Source organism: Mauremys reevesii, linkage group 3 (assembly GCF_016161935.1).
Source record: "Mauremys reevesii isolate NIE-2019 linkage group 3, ASM1616193v1, whole genome shotgun sequence".
Classification (NCBI taxonomy): domain Eukaryota; kingdom Metazoa; phylum Chordata; order Testudines; family Geoemydidae; genus Mauremys; species Mauremys reevesii.
In genome coordinates, this window is record NC_052625.1 from 61,668,513 (window position 1) to 61,692,989 (window position 24,477).

A 24,477-nucleotide genomic window follows, 5' to 3' on the forward strand; every position below is an offset into this window, starting at 1 on the left:
ATTTCCAAATCACTCTCTCTCACAACTTGGTTGCATTTTACATACCAGCTCTCAATGGGGAGAGAAAGCAGTTCTCTGGTTTCAGCATCATCACAGAATATTTACATACTTTCTATATTCAGACTAAAGATTAAGTGACATGTTACTTTAGCTCCTCCCAGATTTGGACTCACATTCAAATCATATCACCATAGTTAGCAGGACTATACAGTACCCCAAGAATGACCAGCTCACTGGGTCACCTGATTGTCTGGACAATGTCACCTGTTGCAATGGAACATCTGTCAGAATATTCTGTTGTCATCACTGGCAATGGTGAGTGTGGAGGCGGGGGGGAGAGGTATGGGGCATTTACCAATACATGGGTTGGGGGGAAACTGCTCTTGATGTTTTCTCTGCCCCATGGGGACAAACCTTCAATAGGACAAGAAACACAATGGGGTAGCAATTATTCATAGGTAACAAGACTGGGATTGCATGACTAGAACTGTATGAAGTCTGCCAAGGGACTCAAGGAAAACCCTGTGGAAGTGAAGAAAATATTTTGGACAAACCTCAGTACAAAGCGAAAGTTTCATGCAGATGATGGACCACTGTCCTCAAAAGCAACATGACTCCTGCCCCTACCTGGTAGGAGATGAGTCCTTCCCACTGGTGCTCAGGCGTAGCTGTTTTGTACATCCACTTCACCACAGAATCCTTAATGAAGACAGATACAGCACGTAGGATAAAAGACATGAAGAGATTCAGGTGAATGTAATTCCTAGTGCAGTGCAAATGCCTGTAACAAGAAAGCAAAGCCTGAGTCAGTGAGTGTGTGTAGGCTGCAATGATACCATGGGTATGAGTGAGAGTGGAATTGATAGATTCTGTTAAAAAATCAGTGGATACCCATGCAGATGAGTCACTGGAAACTCATTACTTCAAATGGCTGCGGGGATCTGAAACTCTCTAAGAAATATTCACCTTTAGGCAGAAGCCTGACCTGGAAAATTTCTGCCCAAAAGGTGAATATTTCAGAACAATTGGAGTGTGTGAAAAATAGGGAGTTATAATGAAACACAATTTACAACCTTAATTACAGTAATCACAGCTGAGGGAGCTAAAGGACTGGACTTTTTACATAATGCTGCGTCTAAATGATTTAAGTGATCCTTCAGCAAAGAAAACAAGAGTGCAACAGGAATACTTTGGAAGGGTTCATGTGCTGGTGCGCAGCACAGCAGCAGACTATGTTAAAGTATCTGTCCCCGTGAAGGGAAATTATCATACATATTAATTATCACAAACAACAAGAGAAGACTACATTCATCAACAGCATCCTGAGAGGATCACAAATGCCTTCCATGAGTCTAAAAGAAACACGATTTTCACCTTTGTGGTGATGATAAAAAACAATGACAGAAGATCATCATCTTCGTGAATTTCAATAGCCAGCTGCACAGACAACAAAATTGCTACCTGTCAAAATGTGTTTTGGGTGGGCAAAGGAAACGAGAGTTGTGTGATTGAAACTCAACAATGAAGTGCTGTCAATATTTTACCAGAGTTCTCCCACTAATATTTCCTCCCTCAGCTTGTGACAAACTCTATGTAAGCAGAAGCACACATGCTGCAGAGGGGAGAGATGGGGGAACTCTATTAACTTGTTTTTCCATTTAAACAAAGACACATTCTCACAACTAGGATCAAGAAAGTAGGCAGCGCCACTTAGAAAATTCATATTAAGCTATGCTCTGCTGGAAGTGATTATTTTTTAATTTCTGAAAAATATACTGAGCATATTATAGAGGAACTGTTGTTACGCCTATATTTTAAAGTCCTAATTTTTCAGCTCTGCAATGTTGGCTTGGAAAATAGATTTGGCCTGAAATTTTCTAGATTTCTTCTGAAGGCAAAGAAGAGTATTTCTGCAAAGTTTGAAGAAGATTCATTAAGCCACTTTTAAGTTACAGGTTATTTCACAATTTAACCATGTTTAACTTTGGTCACCCTCTAGCTCAAAACTAGCTTGTTGCTACCCCTTCAAACTTTCCATATTCTTAAATCTGCTTGAAAAGTCATACACCAGCTATACACATTATATATATATATATATATATATATATATATATATATATATATATACACACACACACACACAGAGAAAGAGAGAGAGATGTGAATGAAGAAAATAATTTGTAAGTAAATACAGTTACTGATTATCTGCATTGTGGGTAGTTTAGGTGTCCAATACTGCTCCCATTGATTTCAATGGGTGGTATGGGGACTATCCTGTTTCCATTGTTAAGCATAGAAGGTTTCTATCATTGACTTCAGTGGGAGCAGGACTGGACACTACTTGTTTGTGAGCATGTTGCCTTCTGTTGGCTGGTTGCACCTTAGAATTAATATAAAGGACATTCTATAGCGAACAGAGATCTTCCTTTAGTTCAAGGTGGAAAAATCTGTGGTTTGGAACCAGGTTTCTGCTCCCAGCTCTGTAAGCACGCAAGGCTGCTGTGGATAGTTAGAAGCTGCGGCTGCAGTCAGAGTCCAACAACATGCGGATGTTAATTCCAAGGGAAAAGTCCTTCTGACAACTAGAATTTGTCCTGATAATTATAAGTTGAACATTTTTTGAAATTTAAAGACTTTAAAATAGCTCCTTTTTTAATGTTTTTGTGAAGCCTCTAACATTATTGCTATTCAGTTTTTCATTTTCTTATGTTACTGTGCTCAAGTTTTATAAATGTTGCAAAAGGCAAGTACATTTGTCACTTAGCACTTTTGAAACTGAAATTATTTGTTCTTGGATTGACAGCAGAACACAGTGCTCAGCTGGAGAGATTTGAACTGTGGTTGGGAGTTTTGGACATCCTCCTCCAGAAAGATTTTGAAAACACCTGCCATGTTGGCTCAATCTGCACCATTTCAACAGCAAAATAAATTGCTCCTCTGGAGTATTTTTATGAATTCTGGGGAGAAGTCATCTCTGGCAGGGGTGATTAAGTGGTAGCCAGAGAGCAGTGACTCTGAATCCCTAAACTGTACTAATGCCTAAACATGTGAATCATCATAATCCTCCCATGGCATTGACGGAGGCAGAACTTGTCTTTCTGGGTTTCCCACAAATTTCAACTCAGTTGTGGTCATTTTAAGCTCTCTTTGGAACACAAAGAGCAGTCACTGGTCCCATGTTTCTCAGCTAAAAAAAGATAAAATACAATAGACCAAGATCAAATATCTGCATTTCCTGCACTTTCTACCTGTCATTCTGAATGCCCCCATATTTGCACCTGCTGTGCTCAGTATCCCCCAAATTCAGACAAACCAGGCTAAAGTCAATGAAATTGCAGCAGGCATGCATGGTGCATTTATGGAAAGATGTATGATCTAGGTCAGGCTGCCAGCATTTTTTTGACCAAACCTAAGCAATCTAACATATGTTCCAGGGTCCTTTCAATGGCTTCTCAGTCACCAAATTCTGTTAATTTCTATGCTCTTCCACAGAATTTGATGGAGTCATACCTAGAAGAAACGAATACATAGAGCTGACCAGAGGATGGCAATTCTGTTTCATGGCATCGTTAGCAGGTTTGGGGTGTGTGTGTGTGGAATTGTTCCATAGTGGAACAAAAATCTTTCAAATATTTTGGCAAAAATGGAATTGCATTAAAGTGTCTGTTTTCAGATCAAAACCTTGAGGTGTTCATGTGGGGAGGCTGGTCTGGCAGGTTCGAGTCCCTGATTCTGATCTCATTTTGATCTGGGATGAAAAATTCTGCTCTGAATCAGGCAGAGCAGGGACTTGAACATGGGTTTCCCCACCTCCGATGCCAATCCCCTCACCACTCTAGCGTATGATAGAATCAGTCTGTCCTCTCATCCCTTCCAATGAAAATTTTGTCAAAACCAATACACCTCCGCAAAGCATTTCAGCTTCAGTGAAACAGCATATTTTGACAAATTTTCATTTTGTGGAAAATATTTCAACCAGCACGCCTAGTAGTTTAGAAGCTAAATATGTTTGGGAGAGATAAGGTGCAAGAGGGGAGCAGGGAAGGGTGAGAAGATGAAAGGAGTAGAACAAGGAGATGGTAGAAGGGAGAAGCTGAATGTTTCAAAAGTCTGATGCTCTTTAGACTGGAAGAACAGCATGGCTGCTTCCACTCTACTTTGAACTGCATCAGGATTACCTGAATCCAAGAAGGATGGCAGTTGCTATTACCAGGGCAGAGAATGAAAGAGCATATCCAATGGTGTAGATGACTGACACGTATAGGAGTTGTTCCTCTGGTGCATCCTGACAGCATAAAAGGAAAGAAAAGACAGCACTCGTTGGACCTGTTTCTCTTCTCCCATCTCCGCATTACCTTCCCGCCAACCCTACTTTGATGACACCTACTATTTTTCCATCCCTTTATTAGGTACTCAGAGGCATACATTACAAATGAGAATCTTCCACCTTTCCCATTCCCCAAACAAACAAAAATCCCACCTCAACTCCCATTAAATACAAGAGCTTTGCAGCAAGCCCAGAAAGTCAATAAAACATGGCTATTACAGAACAAGGCTGAAGGGAGTGGGGAAGGGAGTGAATTCCAAAACCAAAGGACACTGTCCTTCCTATCTATATTGCCATACAGACAGACATCAATTCTGCAATAGCAGATATAAATTCTGAAGCCAGCATTTTCAAGCGGGAATGCCTAAAGCTATGTTCCTTAATGCCATATTTAGTGGCTTCGATCATACCCAAGTTTGAAAATTTTGGTCCATGTCTTGGGGAGAAAAGATTTTTGTAGAACAAGAAATAGCTAGAAATAGGCCTGAATCATGATCTTTGGGTTGTGGGGCAGGATTTAGATCCTGTATTCTGAATCATCTCTAATCACAAACCTATTTCCAAGACTCATCCATTTTATTTCGCCACTTTGGGTTGATGACACTACAATTAGTGAGCAATGTGCACTGTGCTGTACAAAAGAAGACACGCTCCCTGCTTCAGAAATAGATAAAACCATTCAGAGGCACACGGCACAGCATGTAAGGGTTCAGACTGAGTGCAGAGGCCATCACGGACAGGTTTTGTGGACTAAGAGAGTTTTAAAAGGAAGGATTTGAAGACTGCTTAGTCCAGGAGGAGAGACTTTGTCAGGGTCACAGCCTGGCACAACTTCTGAGACTCAACAGTTTGAAACATCAATGCAGCCCAAACTGATGTTTAATGTTTAAAGGACATGATGCCTCCTCTCTCATCTTGGAGGATGTTACATTAAAACAAACCTTAGGGTAATGGCAAAAAACTATCAGCTTGTGATCTTTGTGCAGAGCCTCCCTCCAACACTCCTAGTGGGTTTGTGTTTGGGGGATGGCCACAACATGACAGTGATTTTTACCCAAACTAAGCCCTTGGTGGTTGGATACATGTTGTGATAATTCAGCCTAAAATTTACCTTAAATTGTGAGCTCAACTGTAAAAAGTACATAAAAGTTCATAAGATGTCACAATAACCTATAACAACATGTACTGATGGGAAAAGGGATGAAAGGGAGACAGAAAGACTGAATTAGTCCAAACAAAAAAACATACCAATATAACTCAAGGATTGTGTTAAGATCATCCCTTGTAAACAAGAAAAGCGTGGAACCAAAAATCAGTGAACCAAAACTCATGTTTCGAAAACTAGGCCTAATTCGTGAACAAAATAATGAGGGGATAGGCTATTCCACCCACCATTCCCTTGGTGGGTCCTTACGAGACTTTGGGGAGAAAAATGGGTTACTGGAGTGAACTTCACCATCACCCCACCACCACCACCTTGTGGGACCCCATGACTTCATCATCCTGATCCTGAGAGATATCTTGACCAGACTGGGTTTGAGAGAAGGACTCAGATGACACTCCCACCCTTACCAACTCCAGCTGAGTCCCAAACACCATCTGATATGAAACAGGATCAAACTTTAACATAGACCATAAGAAAGGCCATATTGGGTCAGACCAAAGGTCCATCTAGCCCAGTCTTGACCAATGCCAGGTGCTTCAGCGGGAATGAACAGAACAGGTAATCATGAAGTGAACCATCCCTTGTTGCCCATTCCCAGCTTCTGGCAAAAATGAGGGTGGGGACACCATCCCTGTCCATTCTGGCTAAAAGCCATAGATGGACCTATCCTCTATGAATGTATCTAGTTCTTTTTTGAACCCTGTTATAGTCTTGTCCTTCACAACATTCTCTGGCAAGAAGTTCCACAGGTTGTGTGAAGAAATACTTCCTTTTGTTTGTTTTAAACCTGCTGCCTATTAATTTCATTTGGTGACCCCTAGTTCTTGTGTTATGAGAAGGAGTGAAAAATTCCTTATTTACTTTCTCCACACCAGTCATGATTTTATAGATCTCTATCATATCCCCCCTTAATCATCTCCTTTCCAAGCTGAAAAGTCCCAGTCTTTTTAATCTTTCCTCATATGGAAGCCATTCCATACCCCTAATCATTTTTGTTGCCCTTTTCTGAAACTTTTCCAGTTCTATTATATATTTTTTTGAGATGGGGTGACCACATCTGCACATGGTATTCAAGATGCAGGAGTACCATGGATTTATACAGAGGCACTATGATATTTTCTGTTTTAGTATCGATCCTTTTCTTAATGATTCTCAACAGCAGCAGCAGCTCCAGCCCATCTCAACTAACTTCTTCTCTTTTCCCCAGAAGGACAGTTATTACCACCTCTGATACTCATTAAGAGTCTGTCAAACAAGAGGGGTTTTCCTTCTAAACACTCTCCAGCTACAGAGAAAGGGAACAAGGGTTGTTGTTAAAATAAAAGCCTTACTTAATACTTTACATTTCAAATGCCTTAATTGTTTTTCCTTCTTTTCTTTATCTTTAATAAGAGGTTAACATGATTTTTAATTTTGTGTTTGCTGGGGTAATAAGCAGACTGAGGTCTCTGTAAACCAAACCCAAACCTTCTTTAACACAGTTTATGTTGGACAATGACTGGGTTATGTTAACACCTTTAGCCCATATATTCCATCTACTTTAATACAAATGCATAAACATATTTGAAAAGCAGGCAATTAGGAGTTCTGCATCTGCTAAAGTGGAAAATAGAAATAAAAATTGCAAGCTATTTCCATATCAGGAGGTGACACAATGTATTTAGGGTTTAACATAATTGCCCCCCCAAGCACTGTATTTTATGGAAATGAGCTATGTACCAAATGGCCAAGTGCTGCCATAAGGCATGTGTCTACTTGGCAGTTCTCAATATATAGTTAAGGAAGAAGCCTTAAACTGCAAGTGGAATTAAAAATGACCAGGCATGCAGTCTGTTAGGCTAAAGCTGTCTCTTGATGCCACAGAGCTTTGAAGGAGTGGGAAAAGGGATGGGGCTGCAATTTAGGGGACCACTTACATTTCCTAAACTTTCCTTCAGATGTATTGAATTTCCCTTCTTCCCTTTCATAACCCTTTCCAATTTACAATCTTCCTGCTCCCTATGAAGGGCTGTGGCATTGCAGAACAGGGAGTTCTGGGAGAACAGGAACCCCTGATAGTTTTGGGGATCTCCTATGTCTGGACTGTTTGTCCGTGTCTATACTAGAGTGTGGAGCTCCTTGAGGCAGGGACTGGGCACTCAATAAATAGGTCAGAGGCAAAGGGCTAGTCCTAGAACACGTTGAGAGCTCTTAACTTCTCCCAAGAGCTAGTGCATTACAGCCAGGAAGTGAAATTGACCAGTCTAACTTTGCTGCCCAAGTTCAGTTAAAAGTAGACAAAGAGCATAAACCATAGACATGTAGAACAGGAAGGGACCTCAATAGTCCAGTCCCCTGCATGGAGGCAGGAATAAGTATCAGACCATCCCTGACAGTTGTTTGTCTCATCTCTTCTTAAAAACCACAGAGATTCCACAACCTCCCTAGGCAATTTGTTAACTAACTTGACAGAAGAAGTTTTTCCTAATGTCTAGCCTAAATCTCAATTTAAGCCCATTACTTCTTGGCCTGTCCTCGGTGGCTAAGGAGAAAAATGTATCACCTTCCTCTCTATAACAATCTTTTAGATGCTTGAAGACTGTTATGTCCCCTCTCAGTCTTCTCTGCTCCAGACTAAACAAACCCAGTTTTTTCAATCTTTCCTTGTAGGTCATGTTTTCTAGATCTTTAATCATTTTTGTTGCTCTCTTCTGGGCTTTCTTCAATTTGTCCACATCTTTCCTGAAGTGTGTCATCCAGAACTGGACACACTATTCCACAGGAGGCCTTATCAGAGCTGAGTAGAGGTGGAAGAATTACCAGGACTTCTCGTGTCTTGCTTACAACACTCCTGCTAATACATCCCAGAATGATGTGGTTTTATTTTGCAACAGTATTACATTGTTGACTCGTATTTAGTTTGTGATCCACTATAACTCCCAACTCCTTTTGTGCAGTACACCTTTCTAGGCAATCATTTCCTATTTTGTATTTGTAAAATTGATTATTCCTTCCTAAATGGAATACTTTGCATTATTGTCCTTATTGAATTTCACCTTTTCTTCAGTTTGCCAAGGTCATTTTGAATTCTAATCCTGTGCTCCAAACTGCTTGCAACCCCTTCCAGCTTGGTACCATCTGCCAATTTTATAAGTGTACTCTCTATCTATGCTGTTATCCAAATCATTTATGAAGATATTGAATAGAAGGAGATCCAGGACAAATTACTGCAGGACCCCACTCAATATGCTCTTCTGCCTCAGTTGTGGCTCATTGATAACTACGCTCTGAGTTCAGTTTTCCAGCTAGTTGTTCACCAACCTTATAGTGGTTCATCTAAGCTATGATTCTCTAGTTTGTTTACAAGAAGATAATGTGAGACAGTATCAAAGCCTTATTAAAGTTGAGATATATCACATCTACTGCTTCCCTCCTATCCACAAGGCTTGTTCCCTGGTCAGAGAAGGATATTAGGTTGATTTCACATGATTTGTTTTTGAGAAATCCATGTTGAGTGCTATTTATTACTTTATTTTCTTCTAGGTGCTTACAGATTGATTATTTGCTCCATTACCATTCTGGGTACCAAAGTTAAACTGACCAGTTTATAATTCCCTGGGTTGTCCTTATTCCTTTTTCCACAGATAAGTACTATATTTGCCCTTTTCTAGTCTCTCTCATCCTCCACAAGTTCTCAAAGATAATGGCTAATGGCTCAGAGATCTCTTCAGCCAGTTCCTTAAGTATTCTAGGATGTACTTCATCAGGCCCTGCCAGCTTGAAGACATCTAACTTATCTAAGTAATTTCCTATTTTAGCCTCAGATCCTACCTCATTTACACTGATGTTGCTATATTTGTCATCCGATCACTGGTAACTTTTTTAGTGAAAACAAACAAAAAGGGCATTTAACACTTTGGGCATTGCTGTGTTTTCTGTTATTGTCTTTCTTTCCTCATTAAACAATGGGCCTACCCTGTCCTTGGTCTTCCTCTTGCTTCTCATGTATTTGTAAAATGCTTTCTTCTTACTCTTTATATCCCTAGCTAGTTTAATCTCATTTTTTGCCTTGGCCTGTCTAATTTTGTCCCTACATGCTTGTGGGTTTTTTTATACGTATCCTTGGACCTAGTTTCCATTTTTTGTATGACTCTTTTTTTTAGTTTCAAGTCACTGAAGGTCTCCTGGTTTAGCCAGGGTGGCCTCTTACCATACTACTTAACTTTCCTATTCATTGGTATCATTTGCTTTTTGTGCTCTTAATAATGTCTCTTTAAAAAACTACTAATTCTCCTGAACTCTTTTTCCGCACCCCCTCTCCGACTTGCTTCCCACTGGATCCTACCAACCAATTCTCTGAGTTTGCTAAAGTCTGCCTTCTTGAAGTCCATTGTCTTTATTCTCCTGTTTTCCCCTTAGAATCATAAACTCTCTCATTTCATGATCACTTTTACCCACGCTGCTTTCCAACTTCAGATTTTCAACCAGTTCCTTCCTGTTTGTCAAGGTAAATGGCGGAAAGGATTATTTTTTAACAGTTCAGTTAATTTTAATCATGCAAGCTGTTATTAGCAACACAGGAAAGGACATTATTTTTGCCCTGACAGCGTTCCCTTGTGGGAAGAAAACAAAAGAGATGAACATTAAATGTCTTCACCAGAGTGAGTTAACACTACTGTATTTCATCCCTGTGCAGAAAACTAAAGGCAACTCAGTTCTCTTCTAAGGCTTTGCAGCTCCTTGTCTGGTACCATTGTGTGGCTGAACTGAGCATCTGTTTACTGGATCAGCACTGTGCTTATCTGCATTACTTCTTCCAGTGCTCTTATCTACACCAAACACTAAGCGAGATTAAATGGAGAGCCTTAAAATTTCTTACTGTTAGACTCACTGGGGCCTGTTAGAGAGATCAGACTGAAAAAGCTGATTTCAGTAGGAATAATACATAAGTGTTGACTTATTTCCATTTTTTATAGGCAAAATCTCTTCTCCTTACCCCATCTAATGCCTCACATTCAGAAATGTTCTTCCATGGCAGGGTGGAATTCTCCTTCAGCAGCCAAGTGCCCTCAGGAGTGCAGAAGCGGTAAACTTGTCCATGGAGCACTGCCAACAACAAGGAGGGAAAGAACGTAGACTTACTGGGGAGAAGAATAGAACAACTACGAAGCTTAGCCTACCCTCTCCCCGTCACCTGTCACCTTATTACAGCTGTTCTTCACCTTGCTCCTTTCCTGTAACAAAGACTGCAATTCATTCATTCTCACAGCCAACTGTGTACAGCTTCCAAGAACACATGATAAAATAGAACTATACTGAACCATCAAAATAAAAGTAGGAAGAGGGGGGAGCTTTCAGATACACTGTAATAAAGGGAACTTTGTGCTGGTAAAAGTCTTATCCATGTATTTAGAACAGACTCTCTCATTATGGTATGAAAACATGCTGGAGACTCAACACTTATCCACAAAACAGGCACAGCAGCAGTGCAAACTGCTTCCCAAACACTGTAGCTTGCTAACATGCCTCAGCCTCAATCTAGACCACCTCTTGGTTGAGAAGGTACCATAGTTTGATCACCAGGGCCAATTCAGCCCCTGCCCTTTGCTGAGACAGCAGTGCAACGTGGACATGGACCCACTAGAAACTGACCTGAGAGCATTAATTCATTTTACATAAGTCATCAAATACCCTTTTGATTACAACTTTCACTAACTATCAATCTGATCCAGATTGAGCCTATAACCTGTTATCAATATACCAAGCCAACCAGTTTCCTGCTTACTACAAACTAGAGCTGATTGAAATTCCAAATTTCTGTTCTGTGGGAAATTCTGACATTTAAAAAAAGAGAGTTCCAAATTGGAAAATAAAGTCAACATTTTCTGTAAAACAAAATTAACAAAAACAAATCATTTGGGGTTAATCAAAACATTTTGATAAAACCAAAATGTTTCAATTTTCACTTTTTAAATTTGATTTTAAAATTAGGGTTTAAGAATTATTTTAACATAATACAAAATAATATAATATAGTGATTGCACTGCAACTGGTAATTGCCTTGATAATTGGTATTGTAATAAGTATTGGAATTGGTATTCTAATCAGCATTTAGTATTGTAACTGGTATTGAAATTGGTAACTGGCTTGCTTGTTGGTAATTGGAGTATAGTACTTTGTTATTAGTATTATAGTTAGAATATAAAATTATAAGCTGGAAGAGAATTTTCTTCAGTAAGTATGTGTGTCTCTCTGTGTCTATGAAAGAGGCAGCCTGTGCATGTAATATATTTCATATTCATTAACCACTTTGTTTGAATGCTTCATCATCCACTCCCTTTATTTATAACCTGTGAAAACTGTAGGGGATATTGCTGCATTGCCAGAGATTGCTTGTTAGGTGAACAGTAGTGAACAAAAAGGGTTAATTTTCCTCAAGATTTAGTGGATGACACATATGGCAGGTGAATTGCTGCAGAGGACATTCATGTTAGAGCCACTAAATCTACTCCAGAAGTCAGAATAATGGCTGAAATAAAGGAAAGCTTTGAATCTACACAGAAAGTGTTAGTAACCTTGGATTGAAACGAAAGGCCATCTTAGCAGTTCACCTTTAAGATGCTACAAGTTTATCTTTAAAATATTACAAAACAAAATGCAGTAATAAGCCAATCTGGACCATACGACTCTTTATACTGTAACCGCTGTGTGTCTACTTCATTGGCTTATTGCAAAACTTTTCTACCCAAACCATTTACAAGATGAGGAGTTAAAATGTGGGGTGACCAAGATGCATCCACAGGCCAAAGGAGGCTAAGAAGTCCTACAATGAGGCCCAGGCACCTCTTGTTTTTAATACCACACGCTGTGGGATGCAGAGACTATGAGACCCAGCGTGTAATGATCAGCCTTGACCCAAAGCTCAGTACACCATCTTTTAAAAAAGTTAGATCTAAATGGCAATACCTTATTGCTTCTTCAGGGTCCGTTTTTTCGTACTGTAATTATATAGAATTTAAGATCAACAAGGGTACGTCTACAATGCAGCTGGGAATACACTAAAAATAGCAGTAGTGGCACTGGTGATGACATGGGCTAGTTGGCTGCATCCAAGCCCATGCAAACCCCAGGATCCAAACTCAGGAGGCTACCTTGATTGGCCACTCATGCCACAACATACTCACTGCTAATTTTAGCATACTAGCTAAAGCAGAGCTCACATGGGTCTGTCTACCCAGGCTTAGAATCACACTTCTGAACTGCAGTGTAGACCTTTCATATTTAAACTTCCACAAAGAATGTGACATTCTAGAATTAGCCAGTTTCATTAATTCCCAATGTTCTGGAAAAGATAACAGTTTTCTCTCGAAGGCAGCAGTGACTCTGTAGTGAATGAGTAGTAACAGAATGATTTGCTGCCACAGATTGATGTGATCCCTGATCACGTGACTTGGCCTTCAATGGGGAAGACAATACATTTTAATGGAGGAGTTTCTTCTCCTTTAAAGAACTCGTCTCAGCTCATTCCTAGCTGAGTTTATCGTTCAATGTGGCCTGAGCGCACTACTCGCTGGATGTGTACATGCAGTCAGTTCTTTGCTGGGGAAGTTACTGTTTAAATGTCTCACTTCCATACTTGGTTTTCTTTGCAATAAACATGCACTAAGTCCAAACTGCAGCTAGCAGCACGAAACCCATGAGCAGTCTCAACTTGTTGGGGAAGAGGGGCTCCAGCTTTTACTGCAAACCTATTTAACCAGCCATATATTTACAGTGGGCTCATCACCATAGTATCCTAAATTATATTCTTAGCTCCTGCACCAGGGATATTTAAAACTGGGCTGAACAGATGCTGAGGAACAATCTTCCACTGGTCAACACAGGTGCAATTGATCATATAACCCATCAGGAATTTCCCGTCACGTATTTCTGGCTTTAAATATCCAGTAAGCATTTGTTTTCCCTTGAATCTTGTATTCTATTTATTCTGTCTGTGTATTGTAAAGTTCTGCTCTAAAGGGGTAGGTGATAGGGAGAAAGGAATCGTGCTGCATAATCAAGAGGCGGTTGCTGTGGATAGGAAGGCAGCAGTGCCTCCTCCACAGTTTCGTGGAGCTCCATGCTGGAACATTCTCTGTTCTATGTAAGCTAACTACTAACCCTGTTCCCCATAAATGGGGCATCAGACTCCCTTTATATTAGGACGCAGTTTTGGTTCCTCAGTGGATCCTGTATTTTATGTGTGCAGACAATATTTATTATTATACTCAAAAACTACATTAAAGGTAGAAAGTCAAGCACTCCAAAGTTAGGAAATGCCAGAATTAAAGTCGCCAATGCAATATTTTAATTCAGCCCCCTTGTCCGTATATATCATCATACAATTTTTAATTACATAATCATTCACTATTTTTCCACAAGGCCCTCACTGCCTCATTCAGTGCCCCAGATGAATAGTGCTCACGAAATGGGTAGCTATTCCCTATTTCTTTTATCCTTACAACTCAGTGTGCGGCTCTAGGCCTTATTTAACCATCCCATATAACCTCTGCACTGCTGGGCTGCCCAGAGGGGGGGGGCAAGAGGGGCAATTTGCCCCAGGCCCTGGGTCCCGCCGGGGCCCCCACGAGAGTTTTTCGGGGCCCCTGGAGCGGGGTCCTTCACTCGCTCCGGGGGGCCCGGAAAACTCTTGCGGGGCTGGACCCAGGAGCATCTTCCGCTCCCGGTCTTCGCCAGCGGGGGGTCCTTCTGCTCCGGGGCGGAAGGACCCCCCACTGGCGAATTACCGCCAAAGTGGGACCCGCCGCCGAAGTTCAGCTTGGTCTTCGGCGGTAATTCGGCGGTGGGGGGCCCTTCCGCTCCAGGACCCGCCGCCGAAGTGCCCCGAAGACCCGCGGTGGGGGCTCCCTGCCGCCGAATTACCGCCGAAGACCGGGCTGCACTTCGGCAGCGGGTCCCGCCTCAGCGGTAATTCGGTGGCGGGGGGGCCCCCGCCGTGGGTCTTCGGGGCACTTCAGCGGCGGGTCCCGGAATGGAAGGGCCCCCTGCTGCTGAAGGCCCCAGGCCCCCGGAATCCTCTGGGTGGCCCTGCTGCACTGAACACAGAATTAGTAATTTTCTCATGGACCGTTTTGTGGTGCTCTCATTTAGTATCTTAGTTCTTTACAAAGATCAATGCATTAACCTTCACAATATCCCAGTGAAGTGAAGTTGCATTATCTTCATCCCCATTTGGGTACCCAGAAAATGAGTGGGCACCTGTGAACATTTTGGCTGAAGTGACTTGCCAGCATCACCTAGGAACTCTGTGGCAGAGGCAGGGATAGAATCCAGATCTCCACTGCAGCATTCAACTGTCTAAACCATGAGATTGTCCTCTCTCTTACAGCACTCCCCTGCCTCATTCATTAGTCACCTTCCAACTTCTGCAGTAGACAAGGTAGGATCCTAAAGACAACAGTCTCCTTCACTGCACAACCCTGATTTAATTCACAGAATACTATCCATCATGCGTGCTGAAGAAGGCAGAGGTCTCATGGTCTGTCACAGGATGTCATGGCACATCTGACATTAGGACAAAATACCCCTTTCCAAATTTCAACTCCATCCTCCAAAGCAGGGAGATGCTAAAGCTTCTGACCAAAAAGCTTGTACAGATTTTCTTTTTAATAGGGGCAAAACACCATTTTCCTTAATCTCAGTCTGGGAAGAAGCTGAAGATTTTTGGCTGAAACTTCCAAAAATAATTCAGTTCTATGCAGACACTCAGCATGGAAAATTTCAACTCGAACAGTTAAAGTTTGGCAAAGTTATAAACAATTGAATATAGGATCTTAGGAAGCATCAAGCAGCTTTAACTGTAGGTATTGCTACCTTCGCTGACTACCGTTATGGATGGTACTAACACATCTATTACAAACTTAATTTCCAACCCAACTTTACTAAACTCAAACCTATCTCACTAAAGGTTTCCATCCCATAGCCTCATCGTAAGCTTGGAGTCTCCTACAAGATTCTATAGTCAGTGTATCCTGCATTCTTTGCCTTTCCTCTCACGTGTTCTTCACTGTCTGTAGGTAAAAAGTCTCTTTATGGCTTTGAGAGCTCCTCTTCTCCTGCTGAGGTTAAAATACACTCTTTAAACATCAAAATCCACAGCTAGTTGACTGCTCATTTGTATAAACTTGGAAGGGCCTGTTGTCACTCATCCACAGTGAGGGTGAGGACAATCTCACAGGAGTCTCTGCATTTGTATTCACTTGACAGAGATTGTTGCCCCACTTCACTAAGCTCTAGGGACAGTCATCAAGCAGGTTGTGTATATGCAAGCCAGTTTTTGCTGAAAGACCAATTATGCTGACTGAGCACTTGCTCCTCTTCTTCCCTAACTCACATCTTGTTATTCTGATTGTCAGAAAGCAGAATAAATTAGCGCAAGAAAGGGCAAATGAGGCTGGCAAGAAGCCAGCACCACTGTCATTATCTTCATGGAAGGAGCCATAAAACTGGATTTTCTCATAAACATGCCACCCATAAGGACTTCACCTTAAATTTTGTTTGAAAAAGAAGGAAGAACACAAATTCTAAAATTCACCATTTTGAGTGTGTTTGAGGATGAGTCTTTATTTGCCATAATTCCAGAATAAGTGACAGGATCTCTTGGGGGTGAGGGGGGCATGGAGGATTTTGCCTATCATAGAAAACTCTCAGTGGGAAGTTCACAGCAAAATATTAGAGGGAAAGGGTACCAATGCAGATAAATAAGAGAGTCTGTGTGCGAGATTAAAGGAAAACTGCAGCCATTTTGCACAGCCTAGCACTTTTAAAGTTAAAACTGTGTTTGTGAAACTGTTTTGAAATGGAAGGGGGATGGAGTTTTAAATATATATATAAAATAAAACTATTACTAGGATGTCCTAGACTGCCTGTACATATACGTCTGTGTACATCTTTCTATGAAAAGTGAGATTTTTGTCTCAGAAAATCTTTGTATTTTTCAATAAAGATTATATACTAATATGTAAAGGATCAAAAAAATTAAGAGGAATAACACAACAAATAAAAAAGGCAAAGAATTCCAAACTCATTCAATCCTGGCAATCTATATTCACAGGGGCTCTGATTCTGTTCTTACATGTATGTAACTCTGCCTGATTTCAATGGAATTACTTCTTATTTACACCAAAGAGATCAGAATTAGAATGTGTGTGTGTGTGTGCGCGCGTGTGTGTGTCTCTCTCTCTCTCTGAGGAAGACAAACTCTTAGAATTCAACAGGGAAACTGCTGATAAATACTAAGTTTACATAATTAAAAAAAGAATCTAGTCTTTGGGGCTTGGAAAGTGAATCTTCCAACTAGCTGGTAACTTTCAGATAAGGAAAATGGATATTTAGATAATAGCCTTAGTCCCTTTTTCAGCAAAGCACTTGCTATACAAGATTAATGCTTAATTCAGAACCTTAGTTACTAACTAATGACTGGATTAACATTCTCTTTCATCAATACCTAGCAAGGGCATACTTTGTTTCTATTAAAAGATGTAAAGTTGATTGTCCCATGTAATGAGATGCTATATATTTCTTCACCTAAGACTTCTAATGAAAAAACATCTTGGTGGGGAGCAGGGCAGGCTCTACTGTTTTCGCCGCCCCAAGCAGCGCGCCGAATTGCTGCCGCAGACGGTGGGGGCAGTCCATGTGCCTTTATGGCGGCACACGTGTTTCCACGGCGGCGGCAATTCGGCAGCAGCTTCTGTCTTCAGCTGGAAGACAGAAGCTGCGCCGCCGTGGACAGCTGAACATAGAAGCTGCCACTGAATTGCCGCTGCCGCAGAAATGCGCGTGCCACCCTTATGGCGCACAGACTGCCCCCGCCATCCGCTGTGGCAATTCGGTGCACTGGTTGGGGCCAAAAACGCATAGACTGCCACCCCTTGCAGATTGCCGCCCCAAGCATCTGCTTGGAATGCTGGTGCCTGGAGCCGGCCCTGGTGGGGAGTTGTACTTCTGTATAATATAATAACTATAATATATTTGTATTTATTTTAACTGGAAAGGCCACTCTGACAAAAAAAAAATCCTGGATAACACCACAGTCCTACCAAGTATATAAGAAAGTATTGACATTTCAACACCTCCCCACCCCACACATACAAGCAGTTGGTGCAGTTGCCATGAGCTGTGACACATACATCCCTCCACTGTATCTCTCATAATGAAATTTCTGACTGTTTATTCCAACAGTCCATATTTCTGTCCTTGAAACAAGAGTGGCATATGTTCTAGAGTTTATCATCTTATAAACAGATGTAGTTGATAAAGTCAGAGGTAAACGTCCTGTCAGTAAGTGAGTTTTCATATTATTTGCAAAGTAAATTTGTTGATTAGATTGAGACAACTTTTAGTCTAGGGAAGGAAACTTAACATTTGAATTGCTTTACAAATGCAAATTAACATATCTTCTAGGGAAATAATCTGGCCCCTATTGAGATCAAGTTAACATATTTGAAAGCCTACTACAAACTTAATTTTGGTGTAAGAGGGAAAGAAAAGTGTAGTGAACCCTCTACCCACCTTTACTTTATACCACATTTTACATAAAACTCCTTTTAGAGGGTGTTTATATAATAAAGGAGATCTTACTGCTGTGGAGGCCTAAACCAAAGAAACTTCTGGGGGAAATATCCTGCTCCTTCCAATCCCACAATTTGGAATCTGTTTGGTCTCTACTGCATAAAAATGTTCTAACAGGCACTGTGTGAGAGTTCTATTTTTATGCTATCATCTGGACTCAGAGGTCTCCAAACTGGCACGTGCCCCCTAGGTGGGGAGCAGAGGAACATTCAAGGGGTTGCGGCAGGGTGTTCTACCCCCTACCCTAGCCTGATTCCCAGCCCTGACCATGGCTCTGCCCCCTGCCCTGGGCCCTGAGCATAGCTCTGGCTTGGCCCCCGGCTCCCAGCTCCCAACCACAGCTCATGGAGGGAGGGCAGGGGCGTGGATAGATTCCATTACTGGTAAGGGTGGAGGGAGGTGACAGAAGAAGTTTGGGGACCACTGTCTTGACTGGTTACAAGGCCACTGCAGAGCCTTCTGCTACTGGTCAGCCCACTGAATTAAGTGAAAGTTATCCAGGATCATAGTAGATTAGGAGGTCACCTGAATCAGACAGCATAGCTAGGGATGGATACTGAACCAAAACCCTGGATACAAATATCCACAAACTTCGGGGGAGTTTGGCACCGGATCTGAATTTTGTGAGCTGGTGTCATCTCTATTTATAACTACTAAATGTGTGTATAAGCAGTAACCAAAGATCTTGGACATAGTGTTTCCTTATAATCTACTTAATGCTTATGTTTCAAATAATGTAATTTAAATGAACAGACACAAACCCACAGCCACTAACTTCTGAGCTACCTGAAACAATAAGAAGAGAGGGAACACATTAGCTGTCATATGGTACTCAGACATGGCTACGCTCCACCAGGCTGCAGCTAACCTTTATGTGCCCCAGTATACATAAAAAACAACTGATGTGGTTACTGTGCACATAAGTCGTGTTTGGAACCACTATCTCTGGAAGATTTTCTATTTAAGAGGATTTAGTGCCATTAAACAATAAAATATCAGAACCCCAAAGGACATAAATGTAAAATGAATTGTACTTGCTGCTCCAAGCTTTCCAGGTCCATACAGCATTATTGGCAACTGGCCTTAAATTTTAAAAAAGTAACAATACTGAGATGCATAGCCAGTGACAGTAACTGGAAGTGGATGCTTTCTCTCAAAGGGGCACTGCTATTTTCCTGTAATATTCCTAACTGATGGTACATCAAGGTACATTGTTTCCCCCCCAATTGCACCCATTCAAATGATTGACTTCAGTGTATACAAACGGTCACAGTATCTTCAGCCATGTTTTATGATTACCAGATTTCCGCAGGGTTACTTGTATGTAACTGAGTGCAAAATGTCACTCTGTAGGTTTACTAGTGATCAAATCTCAAAAGCTTTGGCTCAGGCAGAAGTTTCTCTGAAGCCTTTGTGTTCACAAAAGACCTGATCGAAAGCTTTTACCTTGGCTTCTCTGGACTTCAGAGTTGGTCTAAAAGTGGGCTGGAAACTTCATGGGAACAGGTCCTCTAGAACATTCTGTCAGGACTAAGGAAAACCACAAGAGAACTGTTTCACACTTGTTCAACATTTCCAGCCCAGCCCTGTCTGAGACCAGGAGATGCAGAGGCTATGGAAATAAAAAACAGAAAAATTTATCCCAGGGTCCTCAGACTTTGAAGATTAAGTTTTGAGCAACAGTTCAGGTTAGGCTTTATTTCATCTGAAATGGCTCTTTAAGCATTGTGTTACTGGGCTCCTGAGAAGATGAACAGGTTGTGTCCACGAGCACTGAAAATGAATGGAAGGAGGAAGGATAGTCCAGCACTTAGGGTGTTAGGCTGGGACTTGAGATACTTAGATTAAATTCCCTGCTCTGCTCTAGACTTTCTGTGTGACCTTGGCTTCCCTGTGCCTCAGTTCCTCATGTCTAAGATGGGGATAATAGTCTTTCCCTGGAGCACAGCAGTATTGTGAGGATAAATCCCTTAGAGATCATGAGGTGCTCAGCTGCTATGGTGATGGAGAAAATATAAGTACCTATGGCAGTTAGGAAATGGAGATGGCTCCGGGTTATCAAAGCAACTAAACAGTTAGGTAGAAGGACTCCAATATGGTGTCAGGTGGCCCAATCTGAGCTTCATGCAGCAGGAATATAAAAGTCCTGCTTCATGTAAATCAGATGAACATTTGCTACACAGCCTCAACAGGAAAAAAATAATTTCACATCATGTTTAAAGTATTTTGATTGAAATGCTGCAATCAGCAAATTCTCCCCATAGCAGAATGCCGAGACTTGCCCACAAGAACAGAAAACAGGGAAGCATCCCCCAAAGTACGTCTTGGAAACATTATCTAGACAACTGCAGAACACACACAGTGCCAGCTTGTGCTGAAGTACCAGGGGACGCAGATGTTTGGTACTTCATATAATGAAGACGGGAATAAGGTAGTACTTTAGTGACTGGTACGCTGGCCTGCTCATCCCTACTGTGATGCTGAGCCTCTCTGCTGGAATGTGGTGCACAGCAGCTGCTCACCTCCCACTCAACATGCAATGAAGCATGAACTGCTCTAAACCACAGTCTGTCTAGCTAAGGTACCTGTATGGCTTCCGTCACCACATCTGATCCTCTCACAGTCTAATGCATTTTATCCTCACAAGCATCCTGGGATGTAGGGCAGCACTACTATCCCCATTTTACTGATGGGGAACTGAGCTACAGAAACACTACAGCCCAGATTCACAAAGGTACTTAGGCATCTAACTCCCAGTTTTAGGCTCCACTGTGATCCAGTATGCCCCCCGCACACCTGCCACCTAACCCTGTAGGTGCCTACACTCACTTGGCACCTAAATTCCTGCTGTAGAAATTCCCTAGGTGCCCATGTTTCTGCCTCTCAGCATGCACATGTGCACTGCTGCTTCACTCTAGGCATCCAGACACTTATCTCCCACCTAAGCTCAAGAGCTATGCACAAACCAGAGGAAGATAGGCAGACAAACACCTACATTCCCTGGGGGACCTGGTCTGGTAAGTATGCTCTGAGCACCTACTGGGTCCGGGCCATTCAAAATGCAGCCTGAGACGGAGGAGGTGGTGGTAGTGCCCTCCTTGTAACCCAGTGGTTAGAGCACTCAGCTAGGATGTGGGAGATCTAAGTTCAGTTCCCCTTCTACCTGAAAGAGAGAAAGGACTCAAACAAGAGAAGCCCACACCTCCCAGGAGAGTGCCCTAATCAACTGAGGTATGGGATATTCTGACATAGGGTCCCTCAAACTCTCTTGTTTAAGTTGTTCCACTGTGTATCAATAATTAAACAGTTCCTGGAGCAGAGGAACTGGACCCTGGGCGTCCCACTTCCTAGATGGGTACACTAACGAGCAAGCTATAGAGTAATTTGCACTCTGTCTGGCCCAGTGACTAATTATTTATCCAAAGTGGAACAGCTTCAACAGGAGAGACTGATGGAGCTCCACATAGAATCAGAACTGGAAGGCATCTTGAGAGGTCATCTAGTCCAGTCCCCTGCACTCGTGGCAGGACTAATTATCTAGACCATTCATGACAGGTGTTTGTCTAACTTGCTCTTAAGTGGGGAATTGAACCTGGATTCACCACCATCCCAGGTGAGTGTGCTAACCCCTGAGCTAAAAGTCACAAGGCAGGCATCACTAACCCCCTCTCATTTCGTATGGCATGATGCAGGTGCCTCACTCCTTCTCCCAAGAAACTACTCAGACACTTAAGCCACCTGATTCCAGGAGAGAGGTTTCTGGTTGGGGATTGAATGCAAAGATAGGTGCTTGGACTTAGGTGCCAAACACTGAGAGGTCCAGGGCTTGGGACATACCCCTCTTGTTGGCATCTTCTAGTGGCTAGCTTAGGTGACTTCCCGCCTAGCATGCTGGCTATGGTGGATTGCATTTTTAGGTGCTTATTTCTCTCCATTCATCGTATAGGAACCCCAGGCTTTGCAGATTGCAGCGTTGTACTAGTGATCTTCTAGGCACTGCAACACTGGGTGTCACAACACTTAAGTCCCTTTGTGGATCCAGGCCTGCATGACTTGCTTAAAGTCACACGGGAAGTCTGTGGTTGAACACAGACTAAACCCCAGGTCTCCCAAGTCCTTGACTAGCACTAAACCCTAGGGCCTAGTGCTTCCTCCGGTCTCAGGCTCATGAGTGACAAACCCCCACTATGGGTTACAGCAGATTCAGCCAGGACCTTAGCTGATCAACTCACATGTCAGCCCAGACAGCTTGGGACTGAAAACTGCTGGTCTAAGTCTGGCAGCAGGCAAAAAACTGATATGGAGTATGGCTTAGCACTTCTCAGATTCAGGCCATTGTTGTTTAATTCACTGGAACTGGTATCCTAATTCTCTTCAGCTCCTTTGAATGTTCCTGGCTTGGTATCTAAATATGGATTTAAGTGCCTAATTTTAGGAACATGGATTTGAAAATGCAGGTCTTTGCCTCCCCTTAAAGATGGGAGAATTTTCTCTGACTCCCCCTATTTACGCTAGAATAGAACAGAGGCCTGTTCAGACCCTCCCTGGTCAAGGCACTATAGTATAGGCTACCAGTTTGATGCAGACAGTTTCAGAAGCTACCATGCTGGGGGACACAGTTACACCTCCCTGAGAAAAGTCGGTGGCTGCAGATAGAGGGAAGAGGAGACTGCTGACAGCATCAGGGATTGGGCTCATGGCTAAGTGGATGAAAAGACAATCTTCACATCATTTTCAACTTCCTGTCCTGCTAGTCACCCTGCAGAGCTACATCTGACAGCAAAGCCATGAGTCAGGCTGGTGCTAAGACTGATAGACCACCAGAACAGAGTGAGGGAGAATGGGACCTGTGAATGAGAGACTGAGTAGCTGCTCAAATACAAAGCTGGCCAAGTCTGCAGTATGAACAAGAAGAGTTCCTGCATTACAAAATCTCTCACTGCAAGCACTCAGTGTGGGGTCTTTTTCCAGCCCTCTACTCCAACTGGCACCAGTTCAGGCTTGTTAATGTAACTGGCTAAATGGACTCTGATTACCTTTTAACACAAAATGATCATATTAAGCAATTACTTGAAAAAAATACATATATCCCAAGCCCTAATGTGATAACTATCCAGGTCAAACAATACTGCTAGTTTTTTCCATTTACTTTGCTTTCTATGTTCTATCCCCAGCAGGAGCAGCATTCACACTCTCCATAGCATCTGCAATGGCTACAGCCTCACTTCACAAATTGGGAACATAAAAATTGCTATACCAGATCAGTAGCCAATAGCAGATGTTGAGAGGAAGATGAAGAAAATCCTGCAGTTGACTGAGCTGTTGACAAGAGAAGTTACTTCTTAAGGAGTGGTCGACACTGAAAAGTTACAGCGGCATTGCTACATCTCACAGGGTGCAAAAAAAATATCACATCCTGAAAGACTTAGTTACGCTGACTTAATCCACCTCCCTGAGAAGTAGTAGGTAGGATGGAAGAATTCTCCCTTCGACCTAGCACAGGAGAACCCCTTCTGTCCTTGTAGTGAGTGTTTACACTGAAGCACCACAGCTGTGCTGCTGTAGCATTAAGTGTAGGCTTATCCTAACCTCCATCAATGGGCTGACCCCCCCGCCCCAGGCATAAAGTCAAGCATATTCTTAAGGCCTGGTCGACACTAAAAAGTTAGTTCAACCCAGGGGTGTGAAAAATCCACACTCCTGAGCAATGTAGTTAAGGTGGACCTTACCCCACAGTGTACACAGCACTAGGTTGATAGAAGAATTCTTCTGTCGACCTAGCTACTGCCTCTTGGGAAGGTGGATCAACTATAGGGATGGGAAAACCTCTCCCACCACTGTAGTGAGTGTCTATCCTGAAGCACTACAGGGGCACAGCTGCAGCACTAGAGTTGTGCCACGGCAGCATTTCTAGTGAAGACATAGCTTAAGAGTCACACTTCTCGAGCTACAGTTAACTGTTGCACTTCCCACTCAGTAACATCACACCTCACCAAAGAGCCTTTCGAGATGCTTCCTGAACAAAGCCTCATTTGTAACTTTATTGTCTCCCTTCTCAGCATGTGTAGAATAGAAAATTAGGGGTCCACACCCAGAAGTGCTGGAGCCTATTTTGGATTTATGGGAATGCATTGCTATGTAAGAATAAAAAATGAGTGTGGTTCAGTGGTTATAGAAGGGAATTGAAGGCCCAATTCACTGTTGCACTGCATCTTTTGAAACATTTTTCTCCAGGGAAAAGAAAGCATAAGCACACTACCCTTCTAGTCTGGCAGCATTTTACCCCCAACTTGGCAGTGCTGTAAATGACTCCACAAGGTGCAGTGCAGTGATGAATCAGGCCATGGGAATTCAGACTCCTAGGTTACATTTC

General features: G+C 42.3%; 1 protein-coding gene and 1 long non-coding RNA gene across 4 annotated transcripts in view; one reads left to right on the forward strand and one right to left on the reverse strand.

The window, feature by feature from the left end:
* Positions 1–10,813, forward strand: part of LOC120399940 — a 30,112-nt gene extending 19,299 nt beyond the window's left edge. Inside the window, exons 3-4 of one of the 3 annotated variants that reach the window (XR_005595410.1) lie at positions 3,493–3,583; positions 10,448–10,813. This is a non-coding gene — a long non-coding RNA (uncharacterized LOC120399940). The remainder of the gene's footprint in view (positions 1–3,492; positions 3,584–10,447) is intronic. The other 2 variants (XR_005595409.1, XR_005595411.1) reach the window with 2 other exon arrangements.
* The window catches only part of GLP1R (glucagon like peptide 1 receptor), a 94,778-nt gene that overhangs the window by 27,550 nt on the left and 42,751 nt on the right, over positions 1–24,477 (reverse strand). Inside the window, exons 4-6 of the mRNA XM_039528194.1 lie at positions 10,468–10,577; positions 4,179–4,285; positions 628–781 (exon numbers count right to left, since the gene is read on the reverse strand). Of these exons, the coding sequence (XP_039384128.1) occupies positions 628–781; positions 4,179–4,285; positions 10,468–10,577 (371 nt within the window). The remainder of the gene's footprint in view (positions 1–627; positions 782–4,178; positions 4,286–10,467; positions 10,578–24,477) is intronic.